The sequence below is a fragment of the Odocoileus virginianus genome, chromosome 5 (genome assembly GCF_023699985.2).
Source record: "Odocoileus virginianus isolate 20LAN1187 ecotype Illinois chromosome 5, Ovbor_1.2, whole genome shotgun sequence".
NCBI classification, from domain to species: Eukaryota; Metazoa; Chordata; class Mammalia; order Artiodactyla; family Cervidae; genus Odocoileus; species Odocoileus virginianus.
This window is the reverse complement of record NC_069678.1, coordinates 50,059,983-50,079,426: the sequence shown is the minus strand read 5'-3', so window position 1 is coordinate 50,079,426 and position 19,444 is coordinate 50,059,983. Positions and strand designations below refer to the sequence as shown.

General features: G+C 41.0%; 1 protein-coding gene across 1 annotated transcript in view; it reads left to right on the top strand.

The window, feature by feature from the left end:
• Positions 1 to 3,839: 3,839 nt before the first annotated feature.
• Positions 3,840 to 19,444, top strand: part of ST6GALNAC5 (ST6 N-acetylgalactosaminide alpha-2,6-sialyltransferase 5) — a 206,313-nt gene continuing 190,708 nt past the window's right edge. Inside the window, exons 1-2 of the mRNA XM_020878832.2 lie at positions 3,840 to 4,090; positions 4,908 to 5,126. Of these exons, the coding sequence (XP_020734491.1) occupies positions 4,076 to 4,090; positions 4,908 to 5,126 (234 nt within the window). The 5' untranslated portion in view covers positions 3,840 to 4,075. The remainder of the gene's footprint in view (positions 4,091 to 4,907; positions 5,127 to 19,444) is intronic.

Sequence of the window (19,444 nt, the reverse complement as noted above, 5' to 3'; positions counted from 1 at the left end):
GTTTACAGTTTGCTTAATATTTTTAAGTTCTTTGGTCAAAGTCACGCAGTTCTTGGTCACACAGGTCAAACCCTGTCCTTTCCCCTTCAAATCCAGTCTATTTATTAATCATAGTATTAATAATCAAAGTATTATCAGTAATCAAAGTATTAATTTATTAATCAAAGTATTATTAGAAACAGCTAACAATCTGTTAGGCTTACTTGGTGGCTCAGTTAGTAAAGAATCCACCTGCAAGGCAGAACACCTACATTCGAGCCCTGAATCGGGAAGACCCATTGGAGAAGAAAATGGCCACCCACTCCAGTATTCTTGCCTGGAAAATCCCATGGACAGAGGAGCCTGGTGGGCTACAGTACATAGGGTCGCAAAGAATCGTATTTGACTTAGAGACTAAACCAATGGTCTGAGTATTCCTCTTGACACTTCACTTGTAGTAACTCAATTAACTTTCACAACAATGCTTTGAGGCAGGTGCTCCTGTAGTTGCTACTTTACAGATAAATCAAGGTAAAGCTAACTTACTCAAGGTCACAGCACTGGGAAGTGTTAAAGTCAGAATCTGGGTCCTGACAGCCAAACTCCATGGACTTGTTTCCAACCACACAGCCCATTAGGCACAGGCTGTGGGTTGGGAAGATCCCCTGGAGGAAGAAATGGCAACCCCCTCTTGCTGGGAAAATCCCACAGACAGAAGCCTGGCAGGCTGCAGTCCAAACAGTCAGACAAGGAGCAACTGAGCTCGCGTGCAGGTAAAGTAAAAGGAATTAAGGACACTGAGGAACAAGTATCACTTTGTTCTAGGACTTTCTGCCATTATGAAACTTCATGCTCTTGTAGCATTTATCATAGCATTTTTTTCTTTAAGGTCATAAAGTAGACATGAGTTATGTCTTAATGCAGTTTACATTATGCTGTTTTCTGCTTTTCATATACCTTTGAAATGTTTGAAATGTTTGTTTCTGATTTGAGAGGTTATTTAGCAGTCATGGGCAGGACTCACTAATTTCCAGCAATCTGTCTTTCCTTCTCCCTGGTAGCTTTCTGGTGCCTCTGTGGCCCTGTGTACAGGTGGGCATTCCCTTCAACCTCTAGATCCCACCTTCTCTCCCTATGACATGCCTTATTTCATAAATCCTCACCTTCAGTTTGCCTCATAACCTACATAGTGGAACACATGATTTCTTTGCCTTTCTTTTTCTTTCAAAAGTAAGAATCTGTCTAATTGAATGTGATGGCACCAGAGGCAGAAATGTGGCAAAATTTTAAATGGTGAGAAATCCATCTCAGCTACCTGGATTTTGAGAAGCAAATTGTGATTCCTTGACTCACTTTGTATTGAACTGGACAAGTTAGATGAACTAAAAAACTTTATTGACTTGTCTAGTTGTCTCCAAGTCAATCAAGTGTCTGTGAATGCTGCCTATTTTCTGCTATTTCTGGCTCCTCAAAGTACTAACTTAAAAGTGTGCAAAAAGTTACATCAACAGTGGTGGATACCCTTAAGATACTGAGCCCTGGGGTAATAATAAGCTAGCACTCAGAAGCTGAAAAGCAAGCCAAGCATTTTGATCGTTTCCTAATTCTTTGTAATATAAAGATTCATGGCAGTTACTTGGGAATAATAGGCTGTGAGTTGCTTCAGGGCAGCATGTCATCTATTTATCCAGGTATCCCCATGCCTGGCATGTAATAGGTGCTCACCAGAGGAGATGCTTAATATGGTGGGCACTTGACAAATATATCTTTAATTCAGTCTTTCATTACCAGCTTGCAGATTGTCATACACACACACACATACACACCCTAGGTTGTGAGCTCTTAGATGACAAGATCTGTGTCTTATTCCTCTCTGAATTCCCTAATATAAAACCACCAGATAGCAGATGATCATTAAATGATCATTACACTGAACAGCACAAGGATTTTCACTTTTGTCACTTGTTTTATCTGCCCTCCCCAAGGCCCCTTGTCCATTTGTCTCTTGGGCCACAGTGCCTAAAACCTTTGCATCAATCTAATCAAATATTTGAAAGCCAGAGACCATGAAATTATTCAAATCAACTTCAGAATTACATTTTTCAAATTTATCCTGGTCATCTCATAAGTAGATCAAGCTACTTGCTAACTGCTATCCCAGGAGAGGGGGAAAAAAAGCACAAGCTTAATGAATTTGGTCAGACATACTGTGTAACAGATGTCCAACGTGCTGCATGAGCTTAAATCATAAATATGATGGCTCTGTTTGGCATGGCAAAATATATTAGAAGCATTTTATTGGTCATGGGGCAACATACTAGATGGAAGGGGAATCATTCTGAAAAAATACAGAAGCTATGTCTAGTAGCATCTCAAAAGTAGCCCTGGAGAAACACAGATAATCTGCTTGCACCAATTCATCAAGTTGGTCCTTTGTTTCCCTAATTTGAGTGTCAAGAGCAACCCTCCAATAAAGAATTGCCAAGACCCGATAAGATTCTCCTCTGGCTGCTGCTTTTTTTGCCGGAACAACTGGTACTATTCATGCCTAAAGCACAAATTGAATAAATAGCTTCAAGCCTGGCAATGTTGGACTCTGTTTGGAAATTTTTGTTCTTCCTTGAAAGGCTAAATCCCGTATGTTTCTCGCTTCCCCCCAAACACGTTGCATTGATAGTCATTGTTGCACTGACTAATTTTAACTTTCTTAATACTGAGTATAGAAGGATGCTTCATAAGTTAAAAATAGTTTCTGTTGTATCATCAGTCCAGCAATGGATTAGTGAAGATTAAAAAACAGATTGTAATGCCTTCTTTGGCCTTGAGAAAGCTCTTATTGTGCCTATGGTTCAGTTGGTCTGCTGATCATTTTCATCTTAATGTAATCTTTAACATTACACTGCTACAGGTGAGGTATTGAGTAATACATTAAAACAACTATTTTCACTGAGCAATTTCACAAGAAATATGTTTCTAACTAAATTAGACATTTAGCAAATGCCATTTGTAATTCAATGTGGGGTGGGAGAAGGGGAGATCATCCTTTAAACAAGATATTGATATGCATTTCCTGAGAAAAAACAAATAATTATTTTTTTAAATTTCAATTGGAGTTCTAAATGTGAAATTATATACTGTCAGTGCAGTAGAACAGAAGGAGAGCACTAAAGGCCTTAAGATTCTTACAAAATAAGCAGTAAACAATTTTATCTCTAGCAGCCAGAAATCTTTCATTTAAATTAAGAAGAATCTACAGGTCCAGTTAATCCTGTGGATATGATGTGCTGAATGTTCTTAACACTTAAATCATTTAGATGAACACTAGGAACCTCAAGGTTCTGATAAAAAAAAAACAAAGTACAATATTTAAAACATGTAATGAATGAAATAATTTGGATGAAAATGAGGCTATAAAGATTGCATGAGAGTCCCTAAATTTAAAAAGTAAAATTAAGAGGGAAGAGAATATCAGAAAGCTTACAATTGGAAAACTGAAATATTAATTTACTTGAAAACAAATTTTCGTGACAGATTCCTCCCTGCTAAGAACATAAACGCAAATTCCAAAAATAGAGCTATTGACATTCCAGTTGTTGATTTGTTTTTACCGAAATCACAAAACAGAAATATTAGTTTGCAAATTTTCAAATGGCTATCATGTTCAGAATCCAACTGGATTCCCTCTTCCTTTTTACTTGACGACTTCATAAAAGATAAATAAGCCCTTGGACTAAGAGGTGGGTATACTGGTACGGTTAACTCTCTCGTCCAAGAAATTCTACTCCGCTGAGATTACTATTTGGGGGCTGGAAAGGGGGGAATGCAGAGGTCTTTAGGACCCAGCAGGCGGCGGCAGGCGGCAGTTGTGTAGATCGCTGAGAGACTACGAGGGTCCGGTTCAGTTTTAATTCTGTCTCTAATCTCTGCAACAGCGGCGCTTCCTGGGTCCCGCGGCTCCCCTGCTCACTCAGCCGAGGCTGGCCGCCAGGCGAAAATCAAAGCCGCCTCCGCCCCATCACCCACAATGGAAACCCTCCAAGAAAAAGTGGCCCCGGACGCGTGTGCCTAAGGATTCCGCACAAAAGAAGTGCCCAAAATGAAGACCCTGGTGGTGAGTCATTTGTTGTAACTCCTCTGGGCATCGGCGAGATTCCGGGGCGCAGCGTCCCCAGGGCGCACGAGAGAGCTCCAGGGCGCCTAACCCTGAGCTGCTAGATCGCCCGTTACAAGGGAGAACTTTTCACCTGCTCCCGGTCTACTCCCGATTCCTCGGTTCTGCCAGGCTCGGAATCCCAGAGCCGGAACGGGAACTCGGGTTGCTGGGCTCCTGGATCTCCGGCCGGAGTTCCGAGCGGTCAGCGGAGAGCTAGAGAAATCTAGGAGTGGTGGGCGTCTTGCTCGGGAATGGGGATTGCCCTAAAAGCAACAGCTTGGCAAAAACTAAGAGGGGCGGGAGGCGGGGGACCTTTGCCGACTTTCTGGATTTCCTTGTCGTATTTCAAACTTGCGAGGATGGCCGAAGTAGAGCCCCAAGGGTCCAGAAAGGAGAGGCTAGACATTCCAGCAGCCGAGCTGGGGGCAGAGGGCCCCCTCTCAAAGTGCAAGCCCACCCCTGTCCCCGCCGCCGGAGCGCTGTCCCTCGCGTAGCCGGGCGCCGCGCACCACCTGTCCTCTGCCAGGAGATGTGGGAGGCGGTGGCGGCCGAGAGCAGCGACGCGCAGGGAGCATCCCCTGCGGTACCCCCGGGGACTGTGCCTTCTCTGCCCGGGCTGCGAGCCGCCGGGGTCGAAACCCGGCCACGCAGCCCCGTCCCCGACCTCCCCCGCCCGTCTTGTCTGACCGTCGCGCCGGTGTCCCCGCCGGGCGCGCTCCTCCCGGATCGGCGCTCAGAGACTCTCCTGTGCTCTCTCTCGCCCGCCTGCCCGCAGCGCCATGGTCTGGCAGTGTGTTTAGCGCTCACCACCATGTGCACCAGCTTGTTGCTCGTGTACAGCAGCCTCGGAGGCCAGAAGGAGCGGCCCCCGCAGCAGCAGGCAGCGGCGACCCTCAGCTCGCGGCGCTCGGCGGAGAGCAGCCCCCCGCCGCGCCCGGAGACCCCCGCGGGACCGCGGCCGCTGGACGGATACCTCGGCGTGGTGGACCACAAGGTGACGGCTCGCTCGCCAGCCTGCCCGCCACCCAGCCTGGGGATCCCGCACACCTGAGCTTGCCCCCTTCCCCGGGGCTGGGAGGCGCCGTGAGTAGGTGCCATTCGGAGGCTGGAAGGGGGAGTGGACCCTGTGGGGTGAGATGGGATAGTTACTACCTGGTGTGAATTTCTATGTGGAGAAGGTAGCAAAGTTTTTCAGGGAACGGGGATGAGATGAGTGCACCCCAAAGCCTAATTTCCTAACAGGAACCGTCCCTGGAACTAGAACCGCTCATCCCCGGGATGACAGCTACTGCTGGGTGCTGGATTCCTGAAGCCTCGGGTTTGGCGGCCGAGTCTCGCCCTAGTGGGAGGAGACCCGGGAATGGAGCGGGTACCAGTCCGAGCGGTTACCTCCGACAGGGTGCCGGAGGCTAAATAACAGCTAGTCCTTTGCCGGCCGCTGCTCAGGCTCGCAGATTCCTATCTGATCTCTGCTTCGGATGCTCAGGGCTGAATTACCACAGCCCTGGAGAGCAGTGCCCAGGCAGGCGCAGAAGGCTTGAGGCACAAACTCAGCTTCCATTGGCTTGAAACTCATCATTGAGGGCCTATTTTCCTCTGCCTTCCGGGAAGCCGCTGCATGGCTTGGCTAATAATTAATCAGATGAATTTTTAAGAAATTGAGCTTGCTTTCCCTGGAATAATAAATCTCTGGTTTCAGAGTGTGAAGCCTCTGGGAGAATTGTAATCAAGTTTCCTGATTCTAAAAAGCTATTTTAATACAGTTTAAGTGTATTTCCCATTATTTGAAGCTGTTAATATATTTTTATTAAAACATCATTCCAGTCCATATATGCTCTATAAAGCTAGAGGATTTCTTGAAACCACCCAACTGTTCTGCTTTATGTATTACTACGTTTTGTGGTTGTGAACCAAAGTAATATTTAGGAGGTGCTCCTTTTGTGTGAAAAGGTGGCTTTTGTCATGCATGAAAAAGTCAGACTTTTTAAAATGGCAATCAAAATACTTCTACTCACTTGTGCAATGTATAATGCTAAGGAGTTTGGAGGGTACAAAGGAATTTAAGGCAGGACCTAACCTTTAGAAACCTTTGAATGCCTGTGGGGAAAAAACAACATACCATGAAATATGAATGGATGGATAGATGACAGAGAGATAGATGGTAAATATAAATGTATGGGAAATACTGTATATAAACAGTTATTATTGTTGGAATACAGAGATGAGAAAGATCTCTGCTCTGGTGGGATTAAGGAAAGTTTCTTTGAAAAGGTGAAACTTGCACTGGAAGGATTCAGGAAGCAGAAAAGAGGGAGCGGTTTTGTTAGGAAGTGACTTGCTGGGGAGGGGTCTGGTGATAAATCTTAAAATCAAAAGTAGAAACAGCCTTCAGTTTCACAGTTAAGGCTTCTGTTTCTCTTTACTGATTGATTACATACTTTGTATCTGCAAGCAACCCATAGGGGCTGAGTCCTAGAAAAGTTTGGGCACTGACTTCTGACTGTGGATGGATGTGGTGTTTATGTGTTTATGATGAATCTATTGAACATGGTGGATTTTCACGGCTGTTGTTTAATGGAAATGGCTAGCATTTCTGAAGCTTTGGTTAATAGGGATGTCAAAAGGTAAATTTGCTGAAAGCTGTGATCTACCTTTAGGAAGATGTTGCTAGTACTTCCCTTCCTGTGCTCTCCTGCTGGACCAGCACCAGCTAAGAATATCGATAGCCTAAGGCAAAATATGATGCCCTCATGTTCTTTTTCTTTTTTTTTTTTTATTAGTTGGAGGCTAATTACTTTACATCATTACAGTAGTTTTTGTTATACATTGAAATGAATTAGCCATGGATTTACATGTATTCCCCATCCCAGTCCCCCCCCCACCTCCCTCTCCTCATGTTCTTTTTCAAAACAGTGTTTATTCACACCAATATACTGGTTTTCATTTTCACAGAATCAACATTGTATTTCATTAAATGAAGAGCAGCCCTTTTGGGGAAGGAATATGGACACTATATATGAGAAATTTGTAAACTGTTAAGTATTTTGTGAATGATAGATATGTGTGGAAGACCTTGGAATTCTTAGCAAAGAATTATAAATGTGACCAGGAAGGTCTTTGTAGATAATATTAATGAAATTCTTTTATAGAAAACTAACTTCTCACAAAATTCCATACCCAAAGAGTTCAAAAAAGTTTACCCTGCCTCAAGCAAAGGAACAAATGCTGATCTTAAAACCAGTGCCTTCTCTTTAGGCATTATTCCAATTGTCCCACTGAATGAAATGTAAGCTGCTGAGAATGTAGTCACTTTGCTGCCGTTGTTGTTGTTTAGTTGCTAAGTCATGTCCGACTCTTTGAGACTCCTTGGATTGTGGCTGCCAGGCTCCTCTGTCTATGGGATGTCCCAGCAATAATACTGGAGTGGGTTGCCATTTCCTTCTTCAGGGGATCTTCCCGACCCAGGGGTCGAACCTGTGTCTTCTGCATTGAGCAGGCAGATTCTTTACAACTGAACCACCAGGGAAGCCAGTAGTCACTTTACTGCTACTGTTTACTGACTGGAAGTTGGGCAGAGTTTCATTTCCAATGGCTATCTGAAGGTACATATGTGAAATGTTTATGTTCTCTACCCGTTGCTGTTTAGGTTTACTTGAAATTTTCCTATATATAGTCTTGCTTAAGCAGAGGTAGAAATCATTTGTTAGACTATTGCTGGGAATTTTCTTTCCGGTTAGTACCGAGGAAGGTAAGAAATGAAAACTTTTCTATTCTTATTGTGTTGCCAGATGATTCTCTGATTGCTTTTGTCCCCCACTCTCACATCAGGCTTTAGAAAAATTATGGGATGTCCTGACTGTAATGACCACCAAGCCATATGCTGCCGCATATTGAATCAGAATTCCAACAGACTTTCTATTTGCCATTGATTTACTGAATCTGGAGAGGGTTACAGATACCACTTAGGAAAATGTTCACATCTCCATGGCTGGAGGTCCCAAAGTCCAATAAATATGTAGTGTTTTTGTACGGTTACATGACGGTGTTAACATTATAACTCCAAGATTAAATTCAACAGGCGGTCCTAATCCCTAACACCTGAATTTCACAAATTACCTCCTGTCTGCAATGATAGTCTTGTCTCATACGCTGCAGACTGAATTACTGTTGAGATTAAATCACTATGTGCTTTTGTTGAAAGACATGCCGCAAGTCAAGCCAGTGATGAGCAATATATGTAGAAGCTTAAAATATCACTTTCCATGGTCATATTCCCTACTTCCTCTTTCACAAAAGATGTGAGCGGAAATTGTAATTCCAGTATAACTAAGTAAGTGAAGGATTCTTGCAATTTCTTGTGACAATGAAGCCATTTCACTTTGAGATTTTTTTCTCTTCATTCCCAACCCTTCCCCTAAACTTTTCCCTACAAATCTCCCACTAACTCATTTCCATCTTGTTACATGTCTGTTACTGCAGCTACTGTATCTGCATCCTGGCATTTCCTGGTCCCTATTTTTGGAAGCCATTGATTTCTAATCAGATTTGCCAGATCTAAGCAAAGAAGCCAAGTTTCAAGCCTTAGGGAAACTTCGGCCTTTGAACTGCAGCATAATGTATAATCAAACTAAAATACACATGTGTGTGCGTATACACACAGACACACACACACACTAAATCAATCCACCCCCAGAGGAAAGTGCCAATTCTCCCAGCAGAGTGGGACAGGGCGTGTAGCACATTCTATCTCCAGACTGGATTGGCTCCGGGTAGGTAAAGTCATTGGCCATCTGGTGGACCCTGTGAAACGAAACTGTGTGCCAATTCCCATTTCCAGTGGAGCAACAAGGGAAGCCCTTCCAGTGGACGGGAGCTCTTATCACAGAAGGCCCACTTGTTACCTGGGCTGCCCTTTGCTTAAGTGGCTTATAAAGAGCAGTGATCATAGGGTCTGAAGCTGAGCTGCTCTCTTCTCGCTTTAGCAAGAATGGATTTTACATGTACCAAGGCATGCTTGCCTTGGGTCTTTCTTTCCTTAAGCACTCAGTTATATAGACAAAACCAAACTGCTTAGAGGTAATAGTATTATCACTATTAATTAGTAGATGTCCAGTTGGAATGCTAAGACAAATCAATGCAAGAGTTGAAAAAGAATTCAAAGCTGGAAAAAAAGGTTCAGTTCAATTCAGCTGCTCAGTCATGTCTGACTCTTTGTGACCCCCATGGACTGCAGCACGCCAGGCTTCCCTGTCCATCACCAACTCCTGGAGCTTACTCAAACTCATGTCTATCGAGTCGGTGATACTATCCAACCATTTCATCCTCTGCCATCCCCTTCTCCTCCTGCCTTCAATCTTTCCCAGCATCAAGGTCTTTTCCAATGAGTCGCTTCTTTGCATCAGGTGGCCAACGGATTAGAGTTTGAGCTTCCGCATCAGTCCTTCCAATGAATATTCAGGACTGGTTTCCTCTAGGATGGACTGGTTTTATCTCCTTGCAGTCCAAGGGACTCTCGAAAGTCTCTTCCAACACCACAGTTCAAAAGCATCAGTTCTTCAGTACTCAGCTTTCTTTATAGTCCAACTCTCACATCCATACATGACTACTGGAAAAACCGTAGCCTTGACTAGACGGACCTTTGTTGGCAAAGTAATGTCTCTGCTTTTTAATATACTGTGTAGGTTGGTCATAGCTTTTTTTCCAAGGAGCAAGCATCTTTTAATTTCATGGCTGCAGTCACCATCTGCAGTGATTTTGGAGCCCCCCAAAATAAAGTCTGTCACTGTTTCCATTGTTTCCCCACCTATTTGCCATGGAGTGATGGGACCGGATGCCATGATCTTAGTTTTCTGAATGTTGAGTTTTAAGCCAACTTTTTCGCTCTCGTCTTTCACTGAAAAGGTATATGCCATATAACTTACTTTGAAATTATGACATAAGAATTCTTTTTTTAGAAAGGTATATACATTATCAGATATAAGTTTATATGATTCATTAAACTATTTTATAATATTTGAGGCATCCAGTGAAGGGAATTTGGTTCTCAAAGAAATTTAAAGTGACTCATTTGCAGTGCTCAAGTATTATAAAATGTAAAATTCCAATGATTACAAAACTCTGTTATCACAAAGCATCAAGTAAAAGAAATCATGAAATGAACAGCTTTTTATTGGCAAAAATTTCCAATAATGTAGTTGTTTTAAACTGGAAAAGTATTCTTATAAGGTTAACAAAATAGTTAACCTTTCTTTATCCTGAAATCCAGGAGTATTTTTCAAACTTCCCATAGGAGTAATCCCAAGATACTGTTATGCCAAAGCCCAGACTGTACCTAGTGGATGAGTCTGACCTGGCTCCCTTTCGAGTGTCAGGCATTCTGGCCTTTTTCTGACCCTTGCACACTCGTTGTGCCTCAGGACCTTTGCACTAGCTGTTTTATCTCCGTGGAAAGCTCTCGCCCAAGATCTTTTGCATGATTCATTCCTTCTGGTTGTTTAGTCCTCAGATCACATATCATCTTCTTGGGTATTGAACTCTTCAAATAGCCTCCTTCTCAACAGTCATTCTCTATTTTACCAGCCTGTTTTATTTCCCTAATAATACTTAACAATAACTGAAATAATCTGAAAGTTTATTTGTGTCTTGTCTGCCCTCCCCCCAAGTATAATCTAAGTGCTGTGACAGCAAATATTTATACCTCTTGCTAAACAGTCTAACTTCAGGCCTAATGCTTGGCCATCGGTCAGCACAAAATAAGTATTTATGGAAGGAAAGAAGAAAGCAGGGTATATTGGGCATACCTTACATCAAGTCCTTTCTCTACAGGAAACATCAGGGAAGTCCCAGGCCCAGGTATGTCCCATCTTTCCTAAATTTGATTTACTATTGCTCCACCTAATAATGATAATGGAAAGGAAGAAGAAGAAATGATTTAAACATAAGACTCTTTGGGGATAAGATTTGGAAATCTCCTAATTTAATAGGCTGCCTTTATTATCGTGCACATTAAAGTTTGAGAATCATCATCTGAAACATTTTTAATCACAATGTGTAGTTCTGTAGCTAATTTGTTTCTGGGTTTTGAACTACTCACAGCCCTCAGTAAATATTCACTGAAGGCCTAATAGTTGCAAAATTACAGGAATTCTGAGTGAAGAACACAGTCCCTACCCTCAAAGAACCTTTAATTTAATTGCAAAGAAAAGACAAAGAAGCAAGAAAGGTTAATAAGAAAGCAAGTGCTGAATAATAATATGAAACCAGGAAACAGTAAATCAAGGCACTAGCACTAAAAAGGAGGCAATTTCTGTGATCTTTCCCATCTATAAAATAGGTTAAATACTATTATTACCTTAGAAGTTATAAAACTTTCTAACTAAAATTCCATTATTCATTAACCCTTTGAAATATATGTGTGTGTTTCTATATATATTACGTAGATGACAGGCAGTGAATAATTAGTTAACAACTTGAATATTAAGTCGACTTCAAAGTGGATTGATTTTAAATTCAAAATATTCAATCTCTTTATGATTCTCCTTTGGAATGGCATAGGATCCCCTGGACTCTTGAAGGGAGCTAACCCTGTTACCTTGTTCACCTGTCTCTAACATATGGTGGCTATATTTCCAAACCAAATCTCGTAACTCATGGTATGATGAATTTGAACATAATCGTATTGGCCACAAGACAGAATATTTGCGATCAGATCTGTCCTGAAACACAGCATCTATTATACAGGAGACTTTTCATAACCTCTAAGGTCAAACCACAGCTCCTGTCCTCCTGTCCTCCAAATGCTGGGATAAAGAGAGATTAGAGATGAGAAAAGATGGAAAGGTTAAAACCCATCATTAATCAATAAATTATTCTGAAAAGCTTCTATACATCTATTAAGTAGCATTTGAGCAGCTGTGAAGGGCCTTAGATATTGAAAGACAAGGAATGGTGATTTCTTAAATAATAGTATTATTACCCACACCTTGTGATTCAAGAGAATTCCCTTGTGAGTCAGTAAATTTATGATCAAATGGTCAATAAAAACTTGGGAGTGGGGGCATTTGTGAGATGTACTCAGATTCATCTTCACAAGCTGTTTTAGTCTTAAACTCATAGTGTGGGCCTGGGACAAATATTTTCATTGCATGCTCTATTCAATATAGTTTCCCAAATAAAAGCCACAGACATGGATAGTCTTATTTTAGGTAGCATATCAGCAGGGAAGCCTTTCTGGACTTGTAGCCCACGATAGATCTGAGCTGTATGCTTTGTCTTCATCACCAGGTTCCCACAATAATACTAATTCTAGTTTATTGTCATTTTTTGTCTATAATTGTCTGCTTTTCCAGTTTGACAATCAACTCTTGGAGACAGTGAACTTTTTTCTCTTTTTTTGTTATTAAATCCTCAGCCTGGCATATAATGGGTCATCAATAAATATTTGTTGAATGCATAAGTGTATCTATATAAATATTTTATATTTCTTCTAAAATAAGCCCATTTATGACCACTTGGAGTCACTGAAAAAGAATAGCTACATATTGTAAATATCAATTTTTCAGGCCACAATTTGTAGTTCTGTAACTATTTCATTTCCACATTCTTGTATAATCAGATCTCTTCAACATACTCAGAATTTTAGAGCTAGAACAAAAACTTCACAATTAGCAAAAGGGATTCATGAGAGGTCATGCAATTTTCCCAGAGTGGCAGAGCTAGGGCTAACGTATGGGTCTCTGATGTGAATATCATTACTATAAAGGAAATTCAGTGCCAATGTATTCTAAGCAGTGACTCAATGCTATTTGAACAGAATTTATTAAAATGAAGAACCTAGGCCTATCCAGTTATTGGAAAGAAATAAATATTTAAACATCTTATTATTCTGAAATGAATATGAGCATATGCCTCTAGATAGTTGAAAAGAGCTCCCACCAACCACTGACTTAGCAACGGGTACTCTAAAGGCTGCATAAAATGCATGGCACCGATGTAATTGGAATAATTTGCAAATCAGAGTAGATTTTGCCTTTAAAAAGTAAACCAAGCCAAAAGGAGTGTGGTGTTTAATTATTTGCAGAAAATGTCATAACTAGACCACTCATTCAGCTGAATTACCTTCCCCTCAGTGGGGAAGGAAACATCAGTGGGAAATTCAGTTCACCAAGTTTCTTCAGGTAACCATTGACTTCTCCTAGATTCTGAGATGGGCTTCTTACTCTGAGATAGAATGACTTGAGGCAAATAAGAAAAACCATTTTACCCATAGCGGAAAATGAACCTTGATAGTTGTTGTAGCTTAGAATGAAAAGGAATCTTTTTTATTACATTTTCTTTTAATAGCTAAGAAGATGTCTTTAGTGTTCCTAAGAACCTTACCAAGTCTGAAGATACCCTGGCTGACTGAAATGCAGAGTTAAATCATTTTTAAATAAGAAAGCATACCCTGGAAATTAATTGCACATAAGGGACCTCTCCACTAACTGAACTGCTTTACTGAGTTTCTCATTTACAGATCTGCTCATGTGCCTCTCACACTTCCAATGGCTTCCCATTGCCTGGAGGATCACATTCAGACTCCATAGGATGGCTCACAAGGCCTGACAGGTCTTTGTGGCCTAATTCTCCAACCTCACCTCTCACAGCAACACGTATTCCAGGCTCCACACACCCTGGGAACACAGCTTGCTGTTTCACACTTACCTGCTCTTCCTCCATTATGGAATGCCTTTCCTCCTTTTTTTCCACCAGGTAGGGAATGAATCATCCATTAAAGTCCAGTGCAAGCATCTCCTTGCTAAAGTTTTCCCAGAGACAACCTCTATGCAGAGTAAACCCCTCATTCTCTTATGCCAATGGCATATCAGTCAGTTAATCAAATATTGGGTGAGTGCTCACTATGTGTCAGACACAGAGAGGGAAATGAGAGGGAGGACCTAGTCCTTACCCACAGGAAAATCTCAGTGGAGGAAATATATATTACAATAACTGCACCTTGGTAAGTGCTAAAATGTTCTCTGTATCCTGTGCACATCTCTAATAACAAAATATTGTAATTGTTTGTTTGCATGCTTGCCTGCCCTACTAGACTGCACCTTCTTGAGGCCAGGAACAAAACTTATCCATCGTAGTATATCCAGAATCTGAAACTGTACCTCATACATGTCAAAATTCAACAAATGTTTGTTGAACATTAGGTGGACAGAAAGTGAAAGTGAAAGTCACTCAGTTGTGGCCACCTCTTTGCAACCCCATGGACTGTAGCCTACCAAGTTCCACAGTCCATGGGATTTTCCAGGCAAGAATACTGGAGTGCATTGTCATTTCCTTCTCCAGGTGATCTTCCCGACCCAGGAATTGAACCCAGGTCTCCCACACTGTAGGCAGATGCTTTACCATCTGAGCAGAACAGAATCCTGTTCTAATTATGTGTAATAGGAAGAGATCTGAACAAATCTGGCTAATAGACTTATCATAAGAATGACAGAAATGATAAGTAGGGACAGAAGGACTTCACATATGTGACACACACATCTTTAATTTCTGGTTTCCCTTTAAATGCAGCGCAGCTTTTGCTGACCTTTCCAGAGTGGTTGACCTGGTATTGAGAAATAGGAATGCCTCTATTTGAGGGTAGAATGGTGTTGTGAAAGGCAGGGAGGCATGTCTAAACTTTTTACTTGTTATGAGCTCTTTGTAAAGCCCTGTAACTTTTAGGCTAGTCTGTAGAAGGGGCAGTGAAGCTAGATTCATTCCTTCTTTCATTTATCATATAATATCGTGTAACCTGCCATTATGTCCAGGACCCAGAAAGTACCAACACATAAGGTATGATCCCTGACCTTGTGAAACTTACACATATGACAGGCAGATAGGCAGGCATAAAAGCACAGCACAGATTTGGAAAGAAAGATTTACATGTTATGGAGATTAACTTTTTATCCTAAAAGCTTTGAGGAAGTCTTCAAAGGGTGAATTAGAAAAATGACTTCATCAGATGTGTTTCAGTGGATCATCATGGCTTTGGCGTGGCACAGGTCTGAGTGGTCCCAGGTTATAGGAAAAGGGACCAGTTAGCAGAGTGTAGATGGTGATCTGAGTGAGCGATGCTTAAAAAAGATCTCAGATTTGTGCCTGCCTTAAGTTTCTGTGATCACCACCCCACTGTGTCGGTGCAGACAGTCTGAGTGCATCTTCTTGAACAGCAGAAGGTTTGTGGATCAAGATTGCCTCTCAAAAGTTAGTGAAAAGAGTTTGAGGATGATCCCAGATGGCACTCCAACTTTGTCTAATTTTGAACCTTGCTGTGCATCTTAATACCACATACTGACTTGAGCAAAACAATGGTGTGATGGTTAAGGCTGAAGCAAGCTGTTCATGGAGATTCCATCATGCGCGCTGGCAATGAATGACAGGAATTAAGCCCTCCACCTGCAGCAGAGCCAGTGGGGTGTGGAATACATGTGATGAAGACTTTTTATTAGGTAACAGCTCTACAAGGAGAGACTTTACTCTAGAATAATCTTGTCATAGGAGACTTTTGTTGCATAATAAATCTCACCAGCTATAGATTTCTTTGAAGTGTGGGGTGGAAGGTGGTCTCCTCTCCTTTCATTCCCAGTTAGAGAGCAGTTGGCATTCTTTTAAGCCACTTAAGTTTGTTAACAACTTCTAAGAAAAGTAAGGATTCTATTTCCCATGCATCAGAAGGAAAAAATGGGGTCTGATTCCTAATTCATCTGAAAACATTTGAAGCAAAAACATTTGAAGCAAAAAATACATACATCTGAATGAGTTCTAGTTTTATGGGGCTCATATTTGGAGTTACTCAGCAATGTTGCACCTGCCAGCCTGCCATCAGGGAGTTCCAAGTTGTCTCCCATTACCTACCTCCCATTACGTACTTCCATTCTGTAGTGCAAATCATAAAGCTGGATCATTCCATTTTTATTCCTCTTGTTGCAAGTTTTGAACAAAGTGCTAGAAGTGGTGATATTCTACTTGTTTTCTGGAACATGGAAAAGGGATTATAGGAATCTGTGTGTGTTCCCCACTACCAAAGAAGAAGCAGCTTCACCTTGATACTCAAGCCATAAGGAATCCCTTAAAGAATTATGCCCATCACTCTTCCTAACAACTGTGTGTGGTTTTTGGCTCTGTTTCAAATTTGAAGGGGTTTTAATCCAAAAGTTCAGGAATAAAAATCAGAGAAAGCCATTATAAGAGAACAGGGTACCCTAGCTGGATGAACCTTCAGTACTGAAGTATAAAGATGAAATAACTAAATCCAGGACCAGGAATAAAGACCAGAGTGAAAAATAAGACCAGTTGCTTCTTCCCTGTTATCAAAGGTGAACGCTTCCTGACCATACAGACATGAAATACTGATTGGGTTCCAGAAAGATGAGTAGGGTGGCTTATCATGGGTTCTGCAGTGTCTATGAAGGAGTCACAGTTGTTTGACCTTATTATATTGAGTGTGATTTGATGTGCTGTGTTGTAAAAGAACAGAACATCAATGGACAAGGAACCCATCTAACGTTAAGTTCCTGTGACCAAGAATCACAATTGTCTGTTTTTTTTTTTTTTTTTCCTGAAATGAGCACTGTGGTTGCCCGCTAAGATGAGCAGCTTAGGTCCTCAAGGGAGTTATTAATCTCAACATTAGTAATTGATCTTCCAAGTGGAAGACCATTCTTAATGGGTCCACAGAGTATCCTGATGGTGTTTCACACTTTAGAAGGTGTAAAGGATGGAAACAGGGGCAGACCTGCATCTTCAGGATATTCTGCCAACCAGTGAACACCAAAATTCAGTACCAGCTCATGATAACTATACCTCCAGACCATATTTGAGAGCATAGAATGCCTTCTGTCTGAGAAAAGCTTCTTCTGCATCATTCCCACAATAGCCTGTTGAAAAAGAAACGAGAGAAAAGAGGCAAAGTGATATTTTTGAAAAGCATACTTTATCCCCACCCAGTTGTCAATGCATATCTTCTCTGTTTCTCAAAATGGCAAGAAAAGAATTATTCATAAACTTACTACCAAGACATAATTACTGCTGGTAATTTAATATATTTCCTTACACATTTTTCCATATATATCAAATATATGTATCTGTGACATTTTAGCGTACTTCTTCCCTGCTTTTAATTCATATAGGTTAGGTACATGAGTCTTTTGTTGTTCAGTTGCTAAGTCGTGTCCGACTCTTTGCAATCCCATGGGCTGCAGCATGCCAGGCTTTCTTGTCCTTTACCATCTCCCAGAGTTTGTGCAAATTCTTGTCCATTGAGTCAGTGATGCCATCCAACCATCTGATGCTCTATTGTTCCCCTCTCCTCCTGCCTTCAATCTTTCCCAGCGTCAGGGTCTTTTCCAATTAGTCTATATATGGGTCTGGGTGCTGTACTTAGTCGGTCAGTAGTATCTGATTCTTTGCAACCCCATGGACTGTAGTCTGCCAGGCTCCTCTGTTCATGAGATTCTCCAGGCAAGAATACTAGAGTGGTTTACCATGCCCTCCTCCAGGGGATCTTCCCAACCCAGAGATTGAACCCAGGTCTCCCACATTGCAGGTGGATTCTTTACTGTCTGAGCTACCAGGGAAGCCCATAAATGCTGGAGTGGGTAGCCTATCCCTTCTCCAGGGAATCTTCCTGACCCAGGAATCGAACTGGGGTCTCCTGCATTGCAGGCGGATTCTTTACCAGCTGAGTGACCAGGGAAACCTATATGGGTCCATATGTATATAGTTTTACAATATGATATGAGTGGTGGTATAGTAAAGGACATGAGCTATATGTTAGGTCCTAGTTAAAGATATTTCTTTTAATAGCTTAAAACTCAAATATATTCCAATTAGAGTTGGAATAATTAGTAACTGTGTCTTGATATTTGTGCTAAGTTCTCCACTTATTAATCCTGAAGATATGTACGTCCCTTTCTAGGGTATAAGTACTTTTTTTTTTTTTTGAGGGAGCTTGTGGGATCTTAGTTCCCTGACCCCCTGACCAAGGATTTAAACCCATGCCCTTGGCAGTGAAAGCATGGCCTTGTAACTACTGGGCCACCAGAGAATTCCCTGAACACATTGTTCTTTCCTTGTTGCTTACAATTCTCCACCACTTTTTAGTTGTAGTGATGCTTTCATCCCCTGCCTGTTTGCTCAGTTACAAAATGTGTTCCAGGATTTTTCAGTTTTACGCATCATTCGCAACAGTCCCTTAATTCTTCTGGTCACTTTCTTTCTAAATTCCCTTCAATCCATCAGTTGCTATTTTGGGGGCATAGCTGAGTGGCAAACTCTTATGAGCTTCCAGGACTAAGAGATGATCGTCATCTTTGTAGTTAGTGAGTGTTCCCTTTCCAGATTTTCACCTCATTTTAGCCTTTCTTTTCTGGTCTTCCACTCAGTATTTAATTCCCTGTCTGTATATATTACAGTTTGAATTGCTTGTCCATATACAAATTTAATTTGACATAACTGTCTTTCCTAAAAAGAAAATTTACAGCACAAATAATTATATCACCTTCTTAATCAGCAAACTTTTCTGTATTTCTTTTTTATCTTCTAGTTTTATAAAACATTTTAATTCCTTTATCTTATTTTAACCTAACCGTTGAATTCTATGACTATTCTTCTTGACTTTTTTTTTTAGTACTCAATGTCTTTGAGTTACTCTTTTTCACATATTTAAAATCCATGCTAAATGTTATTTCTTGACTTTGGCATAATTTCATAACTCCTCATTATTCTTCCAGTCCATGGGTAGAATAATTCTGTCAGTAAAGACATCAGGGCCTGCCTTTTCCGTGACAGCCAACTGGCAGGGGATGTATGTTATACATCTTGGTTTGGTGGCTTCCAAGTAAAGGGATGAATCGGAGAACATAAGATCTTTGCCAGTAAGCTCTTTATGAAATCAGTCCTTTGGTGCCTGAACTCTTTCTTTTATCCTTTAGATTGAAGCATCACTAAAATTTTCTGACCCACTTCTGTTGATTTGTAGTTGTCTACCAGACACCCACTTAATTTTTTTTAATTGAAGTGTAATTTCTGTACAATATTATATGTTATAGGTGTACCATACAGTGATACACAGTTTCTAAAGGTTATACTCTATTTATTGTAAATAAATAGAATATTTATTTTATAAATATTGTATTTATTATAATACTTTTATATGTTTTGTAAATGTATATAAGATATTGGCTATATCCCCTGTGCTGTACAATATATCCTTATAGCTTATTTTATACATAAGAGTTTGGGTCTCTTGCTCTCCTACCTCTTCTTGCCCCTTCCCAT